This window comes from Cyprinus carpio, chromosome A12, assembly GCF_018340385.1.
Source record: "Cyprinus carpio isolate SPL01 chromosome A12, ASM1834038v1, whole genome shotgun sequence".
Lineage (NCBI taxonomy): Eukaryota > Metazoa > Chordata > Actinopteri > Cypriniformes > Cyprinidae > Cyprinus > Cyprinus carpio.
Genome location: NC_056583.1, coordinates 10994970 through 11017142, shown reverse-complemented (window position 1 = coordinate 11017142; position 22173 = coordinate 10994970). Strand labels below are relative to the sequence as shown.

The 22173-nt window shown below is 36.0% G+C and overlaps 1 protein-coding gene across 3 annotated transcripts in view; it reads left to right on the top strand.

Moving 5' to 3' along the window:
• LOC109075612 (sorting nexin-29-like) overlaps positions 1 to 22173 on the top strand; it is a 97778-nt gene that overhangs the window by 46173 nt on the left and 29432 nt on the right. For all 3 annotated transcript variants that reach the window (XM_042767497.1, XM_042767495.1, XM_042767496.1), the window contains exons 6-7: positions 4121 to 4176; positions 4576 to 4657. In XM_042767497.1, the coding sequence (XP_042623431.1) occupies positions 4121 to 4176; positions 4576 to 4657 (138 nt within the window). The remainder of the gene's footprint in view (positions 1 to 4120; positions 4177 to 4575; positions 4658 to 22173) is intronic.

Sequence of the window (22173 nt, the reverse complement as noted above, 5' to 3'; positions counted from 1 at the left end):
ATTATTATTATTATTATTAATGTTGAAAAGAGCTGAGAATATTTTTTTTAGGTTTTTTAGGGGGGGATAAATTTAAAGAACAGCAATGATTGTTACATTTGTTACAGTTACATTTATTGGTACATTTATATTATTTACATCAAGCTTTTTAGAATGGTATAGTAGTGTATATTGTTATTGAAACTTCATAATATTTCACTTGATTATACATTTAGTCAGGAATTATAGTTTGGAAAAAGTCTTTGGAAAAAGTCTAACTAGTAAAAATGTTTACACGTTATGTGAAAACTAGTACAAGTATATAAATAAAAAGAGACTTACTCATGTTTATGAACTCTGCTGAATAAAGTGCTTCATTCTTTTTTCTGAGGAAATCCAAATCTCAGATCCTCAACCACATCACATCTTTTTGGGGTGAATTATGTCTTATTCCTCTCATCGCGAAGAAAACAGTAAAATAAAAAAAAACTTGAAGAACAATCTCGCTGCGTTGTCTTCTGTTGTGTGGGCGTATTCAAAAGCCGCGCGCTTCAGTGAAACATTTGAATCTCAAAAGCGCGCTCGGCGCGGGGGCGTGGTCGCATTAGAAGATAATTAAGGGAGACGTGAAAAACGGACATCGCGTTGTTTTCATATGGATTACTTTATCACAGAATATTTGTTTTCAGCAGCACTTGTTTAGTTTAAAAGTAGACATGTCAGGCTTTCTATAGATATCTCTCTCATGTCTCTTCCTTGAGTATTCACTGAGTTACAGTTCATTTTAATGACGCATTTGTATCTGAAGATCAGCGCAGACAAAGGCTGCAGACAGCACTCCTTGTTTGTTATCTTTATTTTATAAGTGCACAAAGTTTTGTTGTTATTATGTCTGTATACAAAAAAAAGTAGACCCTTTACAGATTCGATTGATGTATTGCACTTATCTGTACGATCAAAACTGAAAGTGTAATTTAAGTTCTTTTCGGGGTTATCAGGAGAAAATACCCCAAAACGCGTATACGCGTTAATCGACTCCAGAGGGTTAACTCTTGGCCAAAATTAAAATTTGATTAAATTCTGATTCTGATTCGCAAGGTCTTGGTGTGATTCAATATCACAAATTAAGATATTTTTGATGAAATCCGAGAGCTTTTTAACCCTGCATAGACAGCAACATAACTAGCACATTTAAGGCCCAGAAAAGTAGTAAGGACATTGACAAAATAGTCCATGTGACATCAGTGGTTCAACCGTAATGATATGAAGCTACGAGAGTACTTAGTGTAAACAAAGAAGACAAAAATAATGACTTAATTCAACAGTTTTTTCTCTTCCATGTTGTGTTCATGAGAGAACCAAGTCCAAGTCTTCTGAAGCCAAGCTTTGTGTGAAAAACAGGACAGATTTTTTTTTTTAGTTTCAATGTAGATTTAAGAGCCTTGGCAGGGGAAAATGTTCAGTGAATAACTATTAAAAATTTTCCTTCCACAAAGCTTTTGTTTTTTTAGATGAAGTATCCATTTAATTTGACCAGGCTGTCTCTAGTGGCACACTCGGTCACATTGTGCTCTTTCCTGTTCACTGCTTATCTGTTGGCCACTGATTACTTTTTGATACATCTGATGGCAGTGGCATTGAACCATGGCCTTCTGTAACTGTGCTGAACTGTATACTTTGGATGGTTTATCTAGCCTCCATGGCTCATGTGCCTGTTCCTCTCTGGTGCCACTGCCTGCCAAGATGCAGTAGCCTGTGGCCCCTGTAAATGCTGACATTACCACAGTTTCACCAAGAGATAAGAAACACTCTCAAATAGGATTAGTGCGTTGTTCCTGTTTGTGCTTGAGTGTTTTCAGGAATGAGGGCTAAATGTCCAGTCATTGAGAGCTTTATATAGGTTATCTGAGTAGCACAGTAATTTTCCATCAGCATTGCAGTACACTAAAATAGCTTTGTGATTTTATATTTTACTAAATTTTATAGGTTATATAAAATTTGAGGTTGATAAGTAAAAACCTGTTTTTGAAAAAGGTATTTTTTTTGTTTATCAAGGCTGCATTTATTTCATCAAACATACAATAGATAGCGTAATATTGTGAAATAATATTACAATTTAAAATAACTTTTCTATTTTAATATATTTTAAAATGTAATTTATTTCTGTGACGGCAAAGCTGAATTTTCAGCAGCCATTGCTCCAATATTCATTGTCACACAATCCAGAAGTAATGGATTCTATTTATATCTGTTTTATTAAGACACATCAATTAAATCAGTCTATCAAGGCATGTTCATTGTTATAATGAGTATTAGGGCTGTGTGATTAATCGCAATCGAATCGCAATCTCGATTTGAGACTTTGAGGTTTTTCTAATCGCAAAGCCTGCGATGTGGATGCGATATTACTCTGTTCCAAAGCATTTGCATGACTGCCAGCCTTGAGTGACATTCTTACTAACCAATAGAGTGAGCGCACCTCTGTTGTCCCCAATCAGCTCTGCTCTAACAAACTGCGTAAATGCCCACCATAAAAAAAAAAAACCAGAAAGCAGGAGAGAGAGAGTATGTGATTATGGCGTCTACATGGTCAGATTGATAGTTGGTAAATTAATGCTATAGAAAAACTAATGTAATATGAGATTACTTCAGCTTCGAAATGACAGATACCAAAAAGGTAACGTTAATAGCAAGAGCTGCATCACAACACATATCAAGAGCTCCCTTATCGATTCTGCTTTCAGTACTGGAGAATAAAAGATACATTCTAAGATGTTTTATTAGTACATGAATGTTATCTTGCACATTTTATCTACCAACAGATTCTAATTTGAAAGAAGTTTATAATGCATGTTCGCTATTTCCAATTCAGAAGACCGCACACACAGCCTTTGTCTCTGAATGATTCTCACACTCGCTCCTCTCTGCCGCATCTCATGGAGGAGCCGTTTACACTCACCGCACACATGCAACCTGTCTCGTAATGCTCTGTTATACTCGCGTGTGGCTCCACAACACACGTCTCCACGAGCGCATCTGGCAATAAGGACGAGGCTGATGCACGCGTGCAACCTGTGGCAACTCGCGCCTGGCTCCACGTTTAAAATAATTGTAAATTTAGTCTAACTGCTTTGCTAATTTCACTTGGATGAAATGAAACATTTAGCACACTTGTTCTTAAAATCCCAAATGCTTAAAAATTAATAAATCATCCTATGTTTGTAATACTTTAATAACTGAATGTAGTAATACAGTTCATTTGCACAAAATAAACTAATCTTTTCTGTGAAATTCAGTAATTAAGTAAATTCTGTAAAAGTAGTTATGGCATTATAAACCCTGCTGAACCCCCCCCCCCCACCAAAAAAAAAAAAACAAAAAAACAATAGAACCCCTCCCAAAACACAATAGATTATTTAATGGATTTTACGGTTATAATAGGAAATATATTGGCTTTAATGTAAACTATATGGTATTTGATGGATTCTATTGGTGGGATATAATCTGGCAGATGGGAAACAACAGAACAACAGTAATTCCTATTGGAATAATGGCCAAAACACACTACAAAAAGGAATTTTGTACTTGTTTTAATGGAAACCATAAGAATTTCTGTGATGGTTTCTATTGTTTTGTCTTTTTTTCAGCAGGGTAATGATACACATACTGTGCTGCACACTTTTGACAAATTAAGCTGAAGCTTGACTTTGCAAAAATCAAATTGCAAATCAAATCGCAATATAAAAAAAAATCACAATCAGATATTTTCCCCAAATCGCACAGCCCTAATGAGTATGTTTTTTTGTTTTTTACTTTTCACCATTCAATTAAATTCAATTCAATTCCTGATGCATACAGTGAATAAATGAAACAAGTTGAATATCTTGTTTCATTCAGAAATATGTTGCAGTATATTATGAAAGTAAAATGTGTTGCAAAATGTGTTGCAAAAATACAGTTCCAAATGCATTTTTTCCCCAGTAAATATTACTGGACTGTCACGCTGTTAACAGAAAGGAAAGTAAACTACAGAATGTAGCTGGTTTGGAAGTTTATGTAATAGTACAGTGTTAATCAGCAAACTCAGCTGGATGCAAAAGGAAACGCTCACTATGGCCACATGCGCTCTGCTTTTGGACAGGTGCCAGGGGACCTGAGCCAGACCTCTGACGATCCCAGCCTATCTGACTTCGAGACGTAAGTGGCTTCCTACTCGCTGTTCTTTTTATATTTGTATGTATTTATATTGGAGGTGGTGTACAGCGAGTCTCTTTTGAGAATCAAATCAATGGTATTCAATTCCATAAAGCGATATCCGTGATCTGACGAAGAAGACTGTGCTAAGAATAGGGAGGTTGAATGCTGCTTCTGTTTTTATATTTAGAGCCATAATGCACCTCTATCACACAGCTATAACCTTTGTACATGAGAAGATGGCTAATGGTGTCAATATTTTGTAATTTTTTCCCCTCTGTTTGTCAAAGCAGTGCTTTTTCATACCCCTGGGCAATATTAATCTATTGCTAAATTACTCTTCTGTTGAGGTCCTCTAATTAGACTTTCCTCATTTGTTTTCTCCTTCCTTGTCTCTCTAAGAACTCAACGTGCGCTTGTCAACGTGTGGATCCCCTCTGTGTTCCTTCAAGGTCGGGCTGCCAACGCCTATCACGTATATCAGGTAGTTCTTTTAATCAGAATTTAATCTACCATGTACTCCTGAAAATTAATAATCTTCTCTTAACCACCTTTTTCCTCACAGTATGTAATTAAAATGCTCTGTCAGCTGGACTGGACGGAAAGTTAGCTGACTTAAGCAAACTTGTAGGATTTATGATTAATTAATTTAACATAACATCAACACTCTCGGTTTCTGTTAGTTAAAAAAAGTAGCTTTGTCATACTTACAGATGAAATACCCAAAATACCATAGGCCTGTGTGGAGGGAGAGGGAATATTGTGTTGAATAATGCAGCTCATTTGAGTAAAAAAGCCTCTGTCTTTGACATTTTAAGCTGACAATATTTTTGTTGTTGTTGTTTTTTTTGTTATTTTTTTGTAATTATTATTACAGAAAGTTAGCTGACTTAAGCCAAGTCCCTGGTGGTTCTTAACCAGAGGGTCTCAGGATGACTTAAAAGTATTTAAGTTAATAGATTATTATAAATGTATTATAAAAATCAAACACTAACCTTAATGTAAATGCTACAAAACACATCAAATCTAAACTGCATTCATATATTTTCCCATCGTCAGTAAGTATTGTTTTTATTAAGGAACATAGCATTCCTAGAAATTTCTGCAATCACAAAATAAATCATAGTTGATTAATTTAATATAATATCAATACTTCTGGTTTCTGTTAAAAAAGTAGTCATAATTACATTAATTAATTAATTTGTCAAAATTACAGTTGATATACCATAGCCTGTATACTGTAGGGTGAGAGGGAATACTGTATAGAACAATGCGGGTCATTTGAGTAAAAAAGGGCAAGAACCACTGCATGACAGTTTTTCTTTTTTGTAAGAATGAATTTGAAAATCGGAACCAAACTTACTTTGAGAATAAGTTTTATCTTTTTGTCATATTACTATTGACTGTTAGAATATTTACAGTTTTATGTGTTGAAATTTACTGTGATGTCACACATGCATAAACTGCGCTTCTGGATTGTTCAGACAAGCAAGTTTTAGTGTTGGCATAGTATTGTACTGATCTGTTAAGTGTTATATAAACTTACAATGTTTATTAATGTTAATTGAAAGTTACTGTAAAGCGATAGCTATGGTTTATAGTGAGAAAATACACTGTACACGTAAACACAGTAAATAGAAAAGTACATCTGAAACAGAAGAGTTCAGTGCTTTTCTTTTTGAATGAGTGTTGGTTTTTTTTTTAGTTCGGTCTTTTTTTTTTTTTTGTTTGTTTTATTATTTTGTTTGATTGTTGTTCGTTTTTTTGGCAACCCAGCACTGGGTCAAAAAGTGTTAGGTTAAATGTTTGACCCATCATGTTGGGCTGTTTTATTTAACTCAACTATTGTTGAAAAATTACTGTAATGAGTTCAAATGAACCCGAAATGGGAAATTAAATAGAAATGAAAATCTGTGTGATTAAATCACTACAGCAGCAACACAGGAAACAATAATATCAAAAGGTGAAAATTTATTGATAAGCAAGAACATCTACAAATGTACAAACGCATATGCAAAATTAAAACTGCATGTATGTGAGGTAACTCGACAGTTATACAGCTTATGCTGTTAAACAAACACACCACACATTAATCACTGAATAGTTTGTTTTCGAATAAATTTGTCCAGTTATTTAATTCTTTTTTTTTTCTGTTGTCAGTGAACACACTAAGGCTTAATCAGTTCCCTTAAGTGCCATTCCCACTTGTTCAGTTCCCACAAACTGAATCGCTTGCATTTGAGTGTGACATACATGGTCTCTTTCACTTTCGCATTCCCATCCCAGCATTGTTGGGTTACTGATTATGAACAATTATCAACCTAAATTGGGTCACATTAACAAAGCCTCTTTGCCCAACAGTCTCAACCCAGTGTTTGGCTTGAAAAAATTTACCTGGAATGTTGTCATAGTTTAAACGGGTGATATGACACCTTTGTAATTTTGTTTTTTTGATACGATAGTGACCCATGCACTTTCTGTAGCAGTATTACCAAGAGACCCTACTAAGTAGTGCTAGTGCCCCCACATATTAGTTGATTTTGCTGAGTGAATTGGTTTTGACAGTGTTTTTCAATTTTCTCTTGAGTGCTCGCTTAAGACTGGCCTGGAAATGGATATCTATGGAAACGGATCCATTGTTTTTTCAAGGCATGACTGATGGATAATGCTTTCCATTATTTCAGATTTAACCCAGTATATCAGGGCTTCTCATTTTCTGATATGATTGATGACTGCAGGTGGAGTGCTTCCCACGTGAGCACTAATGACATTGGCATGTTTATATTTATTTTAATATATCCGCATTCGTCTAATCTTTCATGCACAGAGGAGTCCACTAGCGGCTACATGTAACAAACCTGTGTAATTTTTTAAGAGCCTGTCATGATTTTTCTTACTGTCTAGTAAGCCATTGTTCAAACAATTAGATTTCCAATTGTGGTTTTATTATTGGAATAGCACAGGGAAACAAGGTACTAACCAGATATGGCATTTGTCTACAATGTATTCATGAAAAGTAACAGAAGAGTGTAGTTTTAGGGGTCAAGGCAACCCTTACTGCTGTTTTCAGGGTTCTGTTCATTACCCAAGCCTTTTGTGCATAGAAATAGAGATGGCAGGGAAAAAATAAGGTTGAGTGAGGGTGAGTACACCAAGGAGCCAAGGTTAACCTGATAACCCCTGCTATTAGATGGCATACACACTCTGTAAGCATCTTTCTCTATATTTATACATTTATTTATATTTATGTATATATTAATGTAATTACAAATTCTATTCTATTCTATTCTATTCTATTCTATTGAATAAATATGCACTGCCAAGTTTCTGGTCAGCAATTTTTTTTGTTTTTGAAAGAAGTCTCATAAGCTTACCAAGGCTTCATTTAAAATACAGTAAAAATACAGACTACGCAAAATACAGTAAAATATTGTTAAATAGTTCTCAAGTCTTCAGTGTTGCATGATCCTTCAGACATTGTGATACATGGATTTTCCGGGATTATTTGATGAAACCATATTTTTATAAATATACAGCCATTCTACATGCTAACTGGTCTTCGATGTCAATGTCAAAGTGGAAAAAGTACAGAGTGTGATGTACCTCCGTGTGAATGCACTGCAATAGATCATCAAAATTCAATGACATAACTGAACATCAGCACGGATGACAGTACTTTCTGATCTATATTGAGTGATTCTATTATTCAGCAACAAAAAAAAAGTCATCTGGCTCCTGAATGTTTCATTTAATGGCTCCAGAGTCAATTTTTATGTCTGGAGTCCTGCATCAGGCATCTCCTGGCAGCAGATTATGGCACATTACCACCACCGTCCAAAATTGCAGCTACTCCATTTCCCACTTTTGTGTTTCTGCCTCTCGTCTGTGCTTCAAATTACCATTTATTAAATAAATCAGACTGCTGTTGGATTCCATAGAAAGAATGTTATTGATCTTCACTAATATTACCAGAGCTTTGTTTTGCTGTGAAGAATTCTGCCTCTGTTTCGTGTCACATAATGAAAAAATATAACAGCTGCATAAAACAACTTATTCAAGCTTATACAATTTAGCCAGAAAAGGTTATTAAAAAAGCGAATGTAATGACTGTTATAATGTGGATTTACAGGGGCTGTGTTATTCTGCTGTTTTCCTGTTTTCTTGGTGATATCTCACAGAAGTATTTTGTGTACGGTTGTGCACGTTGATGTATGTGTGATCTGTAGTCTCATTCTCAAGTGTTAATGGTGCTGCTCTGCTTTTGTAAATGTCCACTGTGAATCAGTGTTGCTCTTATAAAGGGACTTTTTATGGTGGCAGGCAGCGATCACAGCTCTCATCAGTGGTCACGTGGTTCCAGGATGCACCTTTCTCTCTTTTCATCTTGTTTTTTTCTCCTTATCCTTCCCTCATATCTCCTTTCTTCAAAGACATCAGAGGTGGAGACGAAAGGAGTGCAACCTCACATTGCTCCATACATGTACAGTAGACAGAGACAGCGCTATGGGGGACCCTCCAAGGGCTGCTTCTCACACTGTTGTCAGCCAAAATGCTTTGACCAAACTATTATATATTCCCTTTTTAAATTTTTTTTTATAACCTCTATATCTGCCTGGCCTTATAATAACTCTCCATTAGGATTTACATAAAAAAAATATTTTGTTTTCAACTAGCTGAATACATTGATCAATAAAATTAACACTGGACATGAATAAATACATGAAGTAAAACACAAAATAGAAACACAAAATAGATGTGATGAACACCAGTGAAATACTGTATCTTCACAGTCCTCTATGATGCTTTTAAGTCCATCATTTTGGTGTCCGTTTATCTTCCAGATGATTTTGTGGAATGTGATCTGAAATATATAAATTTGTGTTTTGAACAGTTTGTCTTAAAAAGTATACATATGTATGTATAACAAGCTGTACATTTCATTTTACTTATTTAGAAGTGTTATATTATGTTAAGATACTCCTGGCACAGACTCTAAGTGTAGACTGCCCTGTCACGCTGATGGCTTCTACAAAGTAATAGTGCTTTTGCCTCAGTACTTAAAAAGGGGCTAGAATAGCTTGCTTTTCAAGGCTTTCCCTGATGTTGCTGTGCGTTTTCCTGTTCCAGTGCTCTGGGTTTGCTCTTAGCTTTCTGAAGTGCACATATACAAGCACTGAACTCCTCAGTGACGGTCAGAATTCAGTTTTTTTTTTTTTAAATGAGTTATTCCCTTTGATCAGCAAAACCAGCTGAGCCCAGTGCCTCTGAACTCTACAAAGTTCTTGTTTTTATGAACTAATAAGTTTTGATAACTCTTGATTTTTTTTTCTCTCCCTTTTATTTCCATTCTGGATATTTCCTATAGCTAATGATCAGGGTGAGAACACAACCAAATGATGTGCCTGTACTTGTGTCTTCTAACCTGAATGCTCTACAATAACTTATTATGTAAGTTCATGCTAAATGACTTCTCTAGTGATAGCATTGAATATGCACACATAAGTGACTATTGAATTAGTAGAAATCTGTAGAAGAGTGGACATCTCCATAATTCATGTCATCCGTCTCTTCCCAGAGAGGATGTAGTGAAGTCTCTAATATCAATATCACAGCCTCCAGTCTCCTGCCCATTAAAAGAGTCTTATTTAAAATGAATCTTGCCTGACTTAAAAAAGAAAATGACAGATGCTGCATGCATGAGCACGGCGCAATGTGCAAAGCTGAACCCTGCATATGTATTTTGAAGGATATTACGCTGATTATAGTGTAATGATGATCAGGATGGTGAAGCCGGTGATTATGATTATAATGAGAATCACGATGACGGTTAAGATAATGATTCTCATTGCAGTCAGAACATCGCTGGGCTGTTATTAATTGCAAAGTACTTTGCACGTCGACATTAAAAATTGCCCGCCGGCTATTGTGCCACTCCATTTGATTGAAATCTGGCAGCGAGGGCACTCGTGATGAATGGATCGTTGCTCATTTTTCTTGGTTGTATCTTACGAGACATCTTAGATGTATTACGGAAAAGTATTCAGCTGTTCTGACGTTTTCTCATTTTCATGCAGCAAATTACACTCAGAAAAATGTTTAGGCCTAAATTTAAATGAATAGTTCATCCGAAAATAATTTTTTTTTTATTTACTCCCCCTTAGGCCATGGAAGATGTTGGTGATTTTTTTTCTATTCTTCAAGACGTTTTTTAACTGAATCCATGGTGCTTGGCAGTTTATAAAATGTCAATGGGTTCTGTCTCTTTGATATTTAAAAAAGTAGGTACAGGAAATTGACATCATATGAAGTGAAACGTTTGGTCTGTTCAAGAAACTGAATGTTATTTACAACATTATACCTGTAGTCCATAGCCTCAGGCAAACAATTGTGAATGAGGAGAAATTTTTTGGGATTTGGATTTAGATGATTAACACTGGACTGGATTTTAGTGATTTATCACACACACACACACACACACACACACACATACAGTGTATTTTGTATGTTTTTTTTTTTTTTTTTTATATATATATATATTTGTGTATGTATGTGTGTTTGTGTGTGTATAGATATAGATATAGATATATATATATATATATATGTATAATATATATATATATACACATATATATATATATATATAGATAGATAGATATATATATATACATATAGTTTTCACATAAACTAGTGTAATATGCTTAATTTGATGCATATTTGTCAGCCATACAGAAATGAAACGGTTAAGATTTTGTAATGATATACCAGTAAACTGGTTGAGTTTTAAATACACAATAACCAGTCAATAAATCCAATTTGTTTCAATCTTATACATTTGAACTAATTTAATATAGCTTATTCCACAGCTATCAATTTGAACCGTGTTCATACTTTTTAAATGTATATATTTAATTGTTATCACAGTCAACAGATTTCTGCTGGGTCTAAGCTATTTGAAGGAATGCATTTTGAAAATGAGATTTATTAAATAAAAGCAAAAAGATGGAAATAGTTCATAATAAACTGCTGTATGCGGTCATTTTTTAGTGCACAAATCTTACCTGTTTTTATATCTTTTTTGCTTTATATATGCATCACATTAAGCTTATTAGTTTATGTTAAAGAAATATAAGCCAAATGGATGGACATTTAATATGCAATTTAAATACATAAATCTTAAATGTAGGCCTACATTTTTTGAGTGGAGACATTACATTATTTCATGTGTTATCAATCATACTGAGAGTTTTCCAGGAGTTTATGGCAGGTCACTTTTTCCTGTGGTATTTGCTCATGTCTGAATAGTGGGAGAAGGTGTGAGAATGTATGTTTAACCTTTAGAACGGTGCTTGTTACAAAGCAGAACTGATCTCCTACTCATCCTCATTATGGCAGCTGTGGAGCTGCACTCATGACTAATTCATACAGAACGGACCGCTGGAGTTCACAGGGTCCAGAACCTCACTGAACACTGGGTAGCCTCAATGACTTTATCATAGCTTGCTGAGGAGACAAGATGTCAGTTCCCTGAAACTCCCTTTTTTCAGTTTCCCCTGCCTTTCCCTCCTCTGCTTTTCTCTCTTGGCTGCTCAAATGCAGTTTCGAATCCTTTCACAAATATAATAAATTTGATAGCAATATTGTGGCTATCAGTATTTCACGGATGCTTGATTTGAGCCCCGAGCAATGTGTGTCACATTGTTGGATATTTCATTTCAAAAGAGACCTTTTTCATTTCATTTCACATTGTTGGGTATTTCATTTCAAAAGGGACCTTTTTATACACTCTATATTTGTATGTTGTCCTAAACCAGCGTATCCAAAGCCCAAAGCCTTTTTTTGTCGTATTTAACCATACTATACCTTTAACCATACCTCATAATCAACACAAAACCAGATGTGTTCATTTTACGATATAAAAAGTATCAAATATCACTGCAGATCTTTTTAGCTTGATCTAAATTGGCCAATTATTGCAGCGATGCCCTTTTAAATGCAATCAATACTGTGGGTAAAAACAAACAAACTTGCCAATAAGTAGCTGCCTCGCCCTTATTATTGCTTGTTTGTCTATTACAAGTTTTGAGTGTTTTGTGAGCAGAAAGACCTGACAGCTAATTATAAATGAAGTCCAGATGGGACGCTTGAGAAAAACGAATCACAATTGGAGTATCATTGAGGCTCAACAAGCATAACATGTAATCTATAAGTGAAAGATGGCATCATTTGTACAAACTTTAATGAGAGGACCACTCTCAGAACAGAAACATCTTTGTTGTATGGAAAATGTTGGGAAAAATGTGATATTATTCCATAACTGCAGATTTGCATTGAGTTTGGTGTTTGCATTTTCTCTGTGTTTGAGAAATATCGAATCTGCGTTTGCCATTTTTAACTGCATTTGCATGGATATAGTTTTCTGTGCTTCAGTTGAGACACAAAAATCCATATAATGTAATTGCAACTTCCTCATTAAAACATGAAGACGGAATGAAGATGGAAATGCCATATATACTAAGTGTGTGTGTGTTTGTGTGTATGTGTATATATATAGCTACATTTAAATGGACAAGAATCTAAATGTTTTTGGCTGTTTTTGAGTTTTTTATGGTTTGTGTGCTCATCTAGTCCAGATTGCATCTTTATAGTTATCACACTCTCTTAACCTTTAAGGCAGTGCACCCAGAGCAGATTGCCTATAAACTAGGATGGGGCTCGGGGAATTGAAAGAAATCTATATGAGATGCATAGTAGCATATCAGAAGCAAGCTAATTTAGGAAAATGGTCAATACCAACAGGTGAAATGACCTGTCTGCATTTCTTGCTGAATGAATCTGGGTATGAATGGGCTGTATGGTCAGTGTTGGTCCAGGTTTTTGACAGTGGTAGAAAGTTCTTCTCTGTTTGAATATATGAATATATTTTGTTTCTAATATAACCTTGTTTCTTATTTAGTGGCTCTCAACTAGTCTTGCTTCATGACCCAGATTATATATTGCACCTAATGCTGTTATCATATAAAAGTAAACAATCAAGCATTGACATTTATTAATATTACCAGGAACTGGATATATTAATGGAAAAATTGAAAGATTGTGGTTTCATGGTTGAATTTTCATAGTTTTATGCTTTCGGCAGCCATTAATTGACCACACTAAACATATTTAGTCTAGCAAAGACCACGTAAGTGAACCCATATTTAAGATGATCCCCTCATGTTTAAAGAAAAAACAACCCAGACTGCAGTGAATATGGGTCAAGCAACCTGTCCATATTGGCATCTAACTGTAGGCTAAATCTGGTTACTTTAGAGCAGTGTTTCCCTACCACTGTGCTGCGACATGCTAGTGTGCTGTGACAGTTTGTCAGGTGTGCCTTGGGAAATTATCCAAACTTCCTCTATTATATTTCATTATTACTATTTTAAATCAGTGCTATTGGTCTTCCTTAGATCTGTTTGAGGGTTTTACAAAAAATGTACCAATGAAAAGCATTCAGAAGAGCTTATGACTAAACCTCGTAACTCCATTGGATCCTCAAACTGTCAGCAAAACCTTGCATCCCCATCCGGCTCCATTCAGAATCGTTCACAATGCAAGAGTCAATAAAGAACTGATATTTGAATAAATACAGCATTTTCTTTACTCAGTAAACACTAGGGCCTGATTTCACAGACAGGGCTTAGGTTAAACCAGGATTAGGCCACAGGTCAGATAGGACATTTAAGTAGCTTTTATAAATGTGCCTTAGATAAAAACACTACTGATGTGCATCTTGAGACAAATCAATGGCACTGACAGATTTTAAGATCAGTCAGTGCAAGTTTCTTTCAGTTAAAACAGCCCAGACATGCATTATAGTCTGGGATTAGGCTTAAACATTGTCTGTGAAACCGGGGGTAAGACTGTAAAGGCTAATGTTTTTTTGTGTGTGTTTGAAGAGAGAAGAGTCTTTTGCCGTCTAGTTGTAACCAGTTTACTTTTGTACGTTTTAAATATCCTGTGCATAGTGCTTCATCTTTTATATCATGTGGTTTTGGCCAAGTGTAGTAAACAACAAGAAAATCTGAGCTCCCATATAGCTACAATAAACTTTATAACCTGTAAGTTGATGAAAACGTGTATATATATATATATATATATATATATATATATATATATATATATATATATATATATATATAGTATTGTATAAAATATTTAAAAAAACAATGTTTTTTTTGATATATTTCCATGCTTAGTGGTCTGCTATGGGATTTTTTAATATATATCAGAACTGTGCCGTGGCAGAAAAAAGGTTGGAAAACACTGCCTTACAGTTTGATTGAGACTATGAACTTTGACATCAACAACTTTGGTTTCTGGGATGAATTTCATCTCCTTTTTAAAAAGTTGATAAGGGAATTTACTTTGCTGTACTAACCATACATGATCTTCTGGTTTGTTACAGTTTATATTTGCATGTAGCTTTTTTTTTTTTTTTTCCACTTTTGCTGTCCAATCGGAATAGACCCGTGACCCATTGGTTGTGAATCACTGCCTTATTTCCACTATTCCCCATCTGTTATTTCTCCTATTGAATCTTTTACATCTCCCTGGAAATCCAGCTGTGATCAGCTGCAATCTTACCTTTAATAAACTTCTTAGTAGAGCTCAAGCAGTAATTGCCCTCCTCGCATGCTGCTGTGTGATCGCGCTAACACAGACTAACAGTATTTATGGGCCCATCTGCCGCTGTCTTCTCAGTCTTGCCTACATCGCTCCCTCGCGCCTACGCTGACTCTCGGCATTGTTTGACTCGACCCATAGTGGCCAGAGTTTTAGAGGGCATCACGCCTCAGATCTTACACCAAATAAGATCGATGTATGTTGGAAAGAAAGGTCAGGCTGAGGATGGCACACCAGCTCCATGCCTACATTATTTTTGCCTTTTGCCTTTTTTATTTCAGCAGCCTTCAACGGTTAGTAGTATGCTGTTTTGATTATTTTTCAAGGTGACAGATAAGGTCAGATCATTCATTGTATTAGATTTATCACAATAATAAAATTATATATTTTTTCTCAGTTATTTTATGTAATTATTTCTATTCACTGCTGATTATTACATACAGACTAACGTTCAAAACTTTGGGGTTGGTAAGAATTGTTTAAAGTCTCTTATGCTATATTTTATATATTTTTTTTATATTAAAAATACAGTAAGAACAGTCATATTATAAAATATTATTACAGTGTTTTAAATAACTGTTTTCTATTTGAATGAATTTTAAAATGTAATTTATTCCTGCGATGTAAAGCTGAATTTTCAGCATCGTTACTCCAGACTTCAGTGTCACATGATCTTTTAGAAATCATTCTAATGTGCTGATGTGCTGCAAATTTCTTATTATCAATGTTGAAAACAGTTGCTCTGCTTAATATTTATGTTTGAAACGGTGATACATTTTTTTCAGGCCTCTTTGATTAATAAAAAATTAAAAAGGAAACATTTTTTGAAATAGAAACATTTCGTAACATTACAGATGTCTTTACTGTCACTTTTTAAACAATTTAATGCATCTTTGCTGAATAAAATTATGTAATTACTAATTACTGACCCCAAACTTTAAAATGGCAGTGTAAAGGTATGATATAACATTAATACTGATTCAGTGCTTTCTACCTTTTAGCTGCTCTACTTGGTCTTTGTTGCATTAGGACTATTTTCCTGTTTGATTGTAGAGAGCATATTAAAGCTAAGAGAATTTGACCATTCATACATGTAACCAGTGCTTACTGGGTTTAACTTCTTGAATGTCTACTGGAAGGATAATTGTTACACTTTGAACATGACATGCACACACACACACACACACACACACACACACACACACACACACACACACACCTGCTTGCACTCTGCACACAGGTGACAGATGTTGCGGCTGAATGTTCCTAATGAAAAACTCTTCTCACCCCTCCTTATGGCTCCCTCTCCTCCTTTCCTTCCTCTTTTCATTTCTCTCTCTGGCTCTGTAATTCCTTTTACACCATGACTCTGGCACAGCAATCTTCCAAATGGATTCTATTTTCTGCCTAATTTGGCAAATGTTTTGTCTCGGTAGAACTGGAGTGTAGAGTGAACTTGGGGGTGGGTGTCAAATTGTACGGCCGTGTACCATGATGAGTGTGCTTTCCAGAATCAGTGCTCAAAACTGTATAATTAGATTTTTACTTGTGAATGGAGTTATTAAAGATGCATTACTTAGTGCAACCTGGTTTTGGACACACCATCAAAATTCAGTTCAGTATAATACAACAATTAGTTCCGGTCCTCTAATTTGATCACTTTTGACCCTGTTGGACTTTTAGAAATGCTCTTAAAATGCACTTTTCACACTCTCACCATTTTATTTAAAACAACATCACATGAAATATCACACCGTGCCATTATTTATTTACCAAAAATTAAGCCAAGATGGAAAAGCCATGTGTGACAAAGTTAGGACACTCTATGATTCAGCTGCCTGTAGATCCACTTTTAGCAGCAATAACTTGAAGTAATCATTTTCTGTATGACTATCAGTCTCTCACATCGTTCGGGAGGAATTTTGGCTCACTCTTCTTTACAGCGTTGCTCAGGTTTATTGAGGTTTGTGGGCATTTATGCACAGCTCTCACCACAACATTTCAGTCAGGATGACTGGTGCACTTTGACTGGACTGCAGCAACACCTTGATTATTTTCTGCTTCAGCTGCTTCAGATTTGCTGGTGTGCTTGGGATCATTGTCCTGTTGCATGACCCAATCTTGGGCAAGCTTTAGCTGTCGGACTGATGGCCTAGAATACTTTGGTATACTGAGGAGTTTATGGTCGACTCAATGACTATGAGGTGCCCAGTTCTTGTGGCTACAAAACAAGCCTAAAATCATCAGCCCTTCACCAGCATGTGTGACTTTTGGTTTGAGGTGTTTGTGCTGATATGCTCTTTAGGCTTTCACCAAACATGGCCAAACATCTCCACTTTGGTCTCATCTGGTCAAAGGACATCGTTCTAGAAGTCTTATGGTTTGTTCAGATGCAACTTTGCAAACCTAAACCTTGCTGCCATGTTTCTTTAGATAGAAGAGGCTTTCTTGTGGCAAGCCTTCCAAATGTGCCATACTTGTCCCATATTTTTCTAATTGAACTGCCATGAACTTTATCATTTAACATGTTAACTGAGGCCTGTAGAGTCTGCGGTGAGGTTCTTGGGTTGTCTGCCATTTTTCTGAGCGTTACACTTCTGGGAGGATTGATGTCTGCTTTGAATGTCTTCCACTTGTGAATAATCTTCCTCACTGTGGAATGATGGACTTCAGATTGTTTGGAAATGGCCATATTACTCTTCCCAGATTGATGGCAGCAACAATTGCTTCTCTAAGATTATTGCTGATGTCTTTCCTCTTTGGCATTGTTAAAATGCACCTGAAGGCTCCAGAGCAGCTGCCAAAAACTTCGGCTTTTATAGAGCTGCTCACACTGGCTGATGATCAGTTAATCAAAGGTATTTGATTAGTAGTGTCTTACTGTTACTTACCCTCTTAATTCCCATGTTAACAGTAAGGGTGTCCTAACTTTGTCACACAGGGCTTTTACATCTTGGCTTTTTTACATCCATGCATCCAAGTGTCTATACAATACATGTGACCCTGGAGCACAAAACCAGCTTTAAGTTGCTGGGGTGTATTTTTAGCAATAGCCAAAAAAAAACATTGTATGGGTCAAAATTATTGATTTTTCTTTTATGCCAAAAATTATTAGGATATTAATTAAAGATCATGTTCCATGAAGATATTTTGTTAATTTTCTACCATAAATATATCAAAACTTCATTTTTGATTAGTAATATGCATTGTTAAAAATTTATTTGGATAACTTTACAGGCGATTTTCTCAGTATTTTAATTTTAATTCCAGATTTTTCCAATAGTTATATCTTGGCCAAATATTTTCAGATCCCAAAACCATACATCAATGGAAAGCTTATTTATTCAATAATAAAAAGCTTATTTATTTAGAAAAAATTACACTTAAGACTGGTTTTGTGGTCCAGGGTCACATATAGACATGTACAATTACCTAATGAGTTTTAAATATATAATTATACTCAAAATTTGTTAAATTGTATGAAAATACAACATTTTTTTTTCTTTTTATAAAGTAACAAGTAAAATAATAATAATAATAATAATAATAAAGAAGTAAAAAAAAAGGGTAACTATATACAGGTGCATCTCAGTAAATTAGAATGTCGTGGAAAAGTTCATTTATTTCAGTAATTCAACTCAAATTGTGTAACTTGTGTATTAAATAAATTCAATGCACACAGACTGAAGTAGTTTAAGTCTTTGGTTCTTTTAATTGTGATGATTTTGGCTCACATTTAACAAAAACCCACCAATCTCAACAAATTAGAATATGGTGACATGCCAATCAGCTAATCAACTCAAAACACCTGCAAAGGTCTCCTGAGCCTTCAAAATGGTCTCTCAGTTTGGTTCACTAGGCTAAACAATCATGGGGAAGACTGCTGATCTGACAGTTGTTCAGAAGACAATCATTGACACCCTTCACAAGGAGGGTAAACCACAAACATTCATTGCCAAAGAAGCTGGCTGTTCACAGAGAGATGAGTGGAAGGAAAAAGTGTGGAACAAAAAGATCAACCAGAACAACCAACTGAGAGAACCGCAGCCTTATGAGGATTGTCAAGCAAAATCGATTCAAGAATTTAAGTGAACTTCATAAGGAATGGACTGAGGCTGGGGTCAAGGCATCAAGAGCCACCATACACAGACGTGTCAAGGACAGTTGTCGTATTCCACTTGTTAAGCCACTCCTGAGGCGTCTTACCTGGGCTAAGGAGAAGAAGAACTGGACTATTGCCCAGTGGTCCAAAGTCCTCTTTTTCAGATGAGAGCAAGTTTTGTATTTCATTTGGAAACCAAGGTCCTAGAGTCTGGAAGAAGGGTGGAGAAGGTCATAGCCCAAGTAACTTGAAGTCCAGTGTTAAGTTTCCACAGTCTGTGATGATTTGGGGTGCAATGTCATCTGCTGGTGTTGGTCCATTGTGTTTTTTGAAAACCAAAGTCACTGCACACGTTTACCAAGACATTTTGAAGCACTTCATGCTTCCTTCTGCTGACCAGCTTTTTGAAGATGCTGAATTCATTTTCCAGCAGGATTTGGCACCTGTCCACACTGCCAAAAGCACCAAATGTTGGTTAAATGACCATGGTGTTGGTGTGCTTGACTAGCCAGCAAACTCACCACACCTGAACCCCATAGAGAATCTATGGGGTATTGTCAAGAGGAAAATGAGAAACAAGAGACCAAAAAATCCAGATGAGCTAAAGGCCACTGTCAAAGAAACCTGGGCTTCCATACCACCTCAGCAGTGACACAAACTGATCACCTCCATGCCACGCCAAATTGAGGCAGTAATTAAAGCAAAAGGAGCCCCTACCAAGTATTGAGTACATGTACAGTAAATGAACATACTTTCCAGAATGCCAACAATTCACAACAATTCAATTGGGTGGGTTTTTGTTAAATGTGAGCCAAAATCATTACAATTAAAATAACCAAAGACTTAAACTACTTCAGTCTGTGTGCATTAAATTTATTTAATACACAAGTTTCACAATTTGAGTTGAATTACTGAAATAAATGAACTTTTCAACAATAAATAAAATAATGACTAATATTAACAAGATGTACTATAGGGTTACCATTAGGTTTGGTGGTAGTTGCTTGTAATTATGTATAATGTACTGCTGTTTCTATAGTGAATACATGTAAAGTGTTTTTTTTTTTTTCTTACTGAACTGTTGTGCTAGATCACACTCAAAGTCTTGCAGTTGTACTGAATATTGTTGCCAAAAACATTAGTGGTCCTCCCAGTATTCCTTGTTGTCCCACCCAAAAGATGACCCTGTCTGTGGGCGATTCACAGCAGCTCTAATATTAAATACAACAGCACATTTGCTCCTATGATATTGCATCGCTATCAGTTAGATGTGGGTTGAGGCCAGTTAGAGCATCATGAATGGCAGGGTTGAAGCTTGTTGATGGAAAATGAGTGAAATGAACCCTGCGGGTGGTTTGTGAATTTCCATTTTTGCTCAAAATGTCCCTAGTGGGCAAATTAGAATAATGCACATAATTTTAGGATCGACTAAAAGACAAATCTCTCTGGGGAGCCCTCACCAGGAAGAGACCTCGGCACTCCGGCAGCCAGTTATTTGTGCACTGACAACTGCAGTTAAGCTCTCTGTAGGTAAGTCTCTGTAGGTAGAAAGAGGGTGCTGCTCTCTTCGTGAGATGAGGAGGAGGTCTCCTTATATGATTCCACCCAAAATAGAAGGGGTCAAACCGCAGCTTTTACCACAGCTGGGCACCACCAATTAGACATGCTGCCAAACCAACATTAATTCGCTGCATTTTACCTTCAGACAAGATTGCATGCTTGCCCGCTGCTACAGCGGTGAAGAATATGGTGTGAGGTATCTGAGCTGGAACACAGACGAGTGTTTGTGTGTGTGTGTGTGTGTGTGTGTAATTGGTAAATCGCCAGAAAATGCCTTTTTTCTGCATCTTGTCGTCTCTCCATAAGGAACACTTCTTCTCTCAATATGAATATAATGAGATATTGTAAATGCTTTTATAGCAGGGCTAAATATTAGCATCCTCCCCCGGCTGACATTTGCTTTTAGTATGAATCATATACTGGCTGCTCTTTTCTTTCTACTTTCATTGTTTCTCAAAAAAGATAAATGGCTTTTCCATTATACTGTCCATAGTGGAAGTAATACACATCTGCCAAAGGTACACAATCAAAACATATTTCCTCCTTACAGTAATGCACAAATGAATTGACCAATGACCAGTGAGTGTGTCCTAGTGACACTTGCAAATTATTATGAATTATCCACAGTGTTATTACAGTGCTAGATTAATTAGAGCAGATTAATGTAGTTGTTTTTAATTTCCCTCCTATTTACCTTTTGACTGGGACTTAAAGTACAGTTTGTTGCTAGAAAAACAAATAGCAACACCTTGCAAACGTATAGCACTGTGCAAACACCAATCAGAACACTTTAGCTGTGTGCTAAACAGGGTTGGGAAGGTTACTTTTAAAATGTATTTCACTCCAGATTACAAAATACATGCTTTAAAAAGTAATTTGTAATGTATTTCATTAGATTACTCAGTTTTAGTAACTTAATCTAAATACTTTGGAACATTTTGATGTCTTGTTTTTATGTTAAGCCCCTCTAAATAAAACTGCCAGTAGGTGCTGGCAAATAACAGTCTTAATGAATGAGTCATGGAATCATTCAGTTCTAAAAGACGTGAAGTGATTTTATGAATGTAACTGAATTTGTACTGATTCATTCAAAATGCGGATTCATTCAGGAACCAAACAGCACTGTGTTGTAGGCTATAATATAATTTCATTACTTCCCAACCCTGGTGGTGCACTTAGAACACCTTATCGACCATGTAGCAATGTTCTTACACCAGACAGAAGACCCTAGCAGCCGCATAGCAATATGCTAACACCAGTGAGCACACGCTCAATGTAGCAATGTACTAACACCAATCATAACACTCTACAAATCACATAGCAATAACTCAAAACACCTTATAGCAACAGCTTAGCAATGTACTTCCACCAATCAGAACACTTTAATGCTGTGTTCATACCAAACGCGAATAGAGCGTCAAATTAGTGTCTACCGCGTCTAGTTTGCCGCTTGAACATTTTGAATGCATTCGCGCGTCTAGAGTGAAATAGACGCGCCGTAGAAAGCAAGAGTTTGAAGCGAAATTGACGCGCGTCCGAGGCGAAATCTGCTTCTTGTGGGAGGGGCAAGTGCTAGGCGGTTGTCTGTTTGCAAGATGGCTGATGTTGATCGAGCAATCGAGGCTTTTCCACTTTTTCCTGCCCGTTATTCCAAGTCCAAGCTTAATCCACTC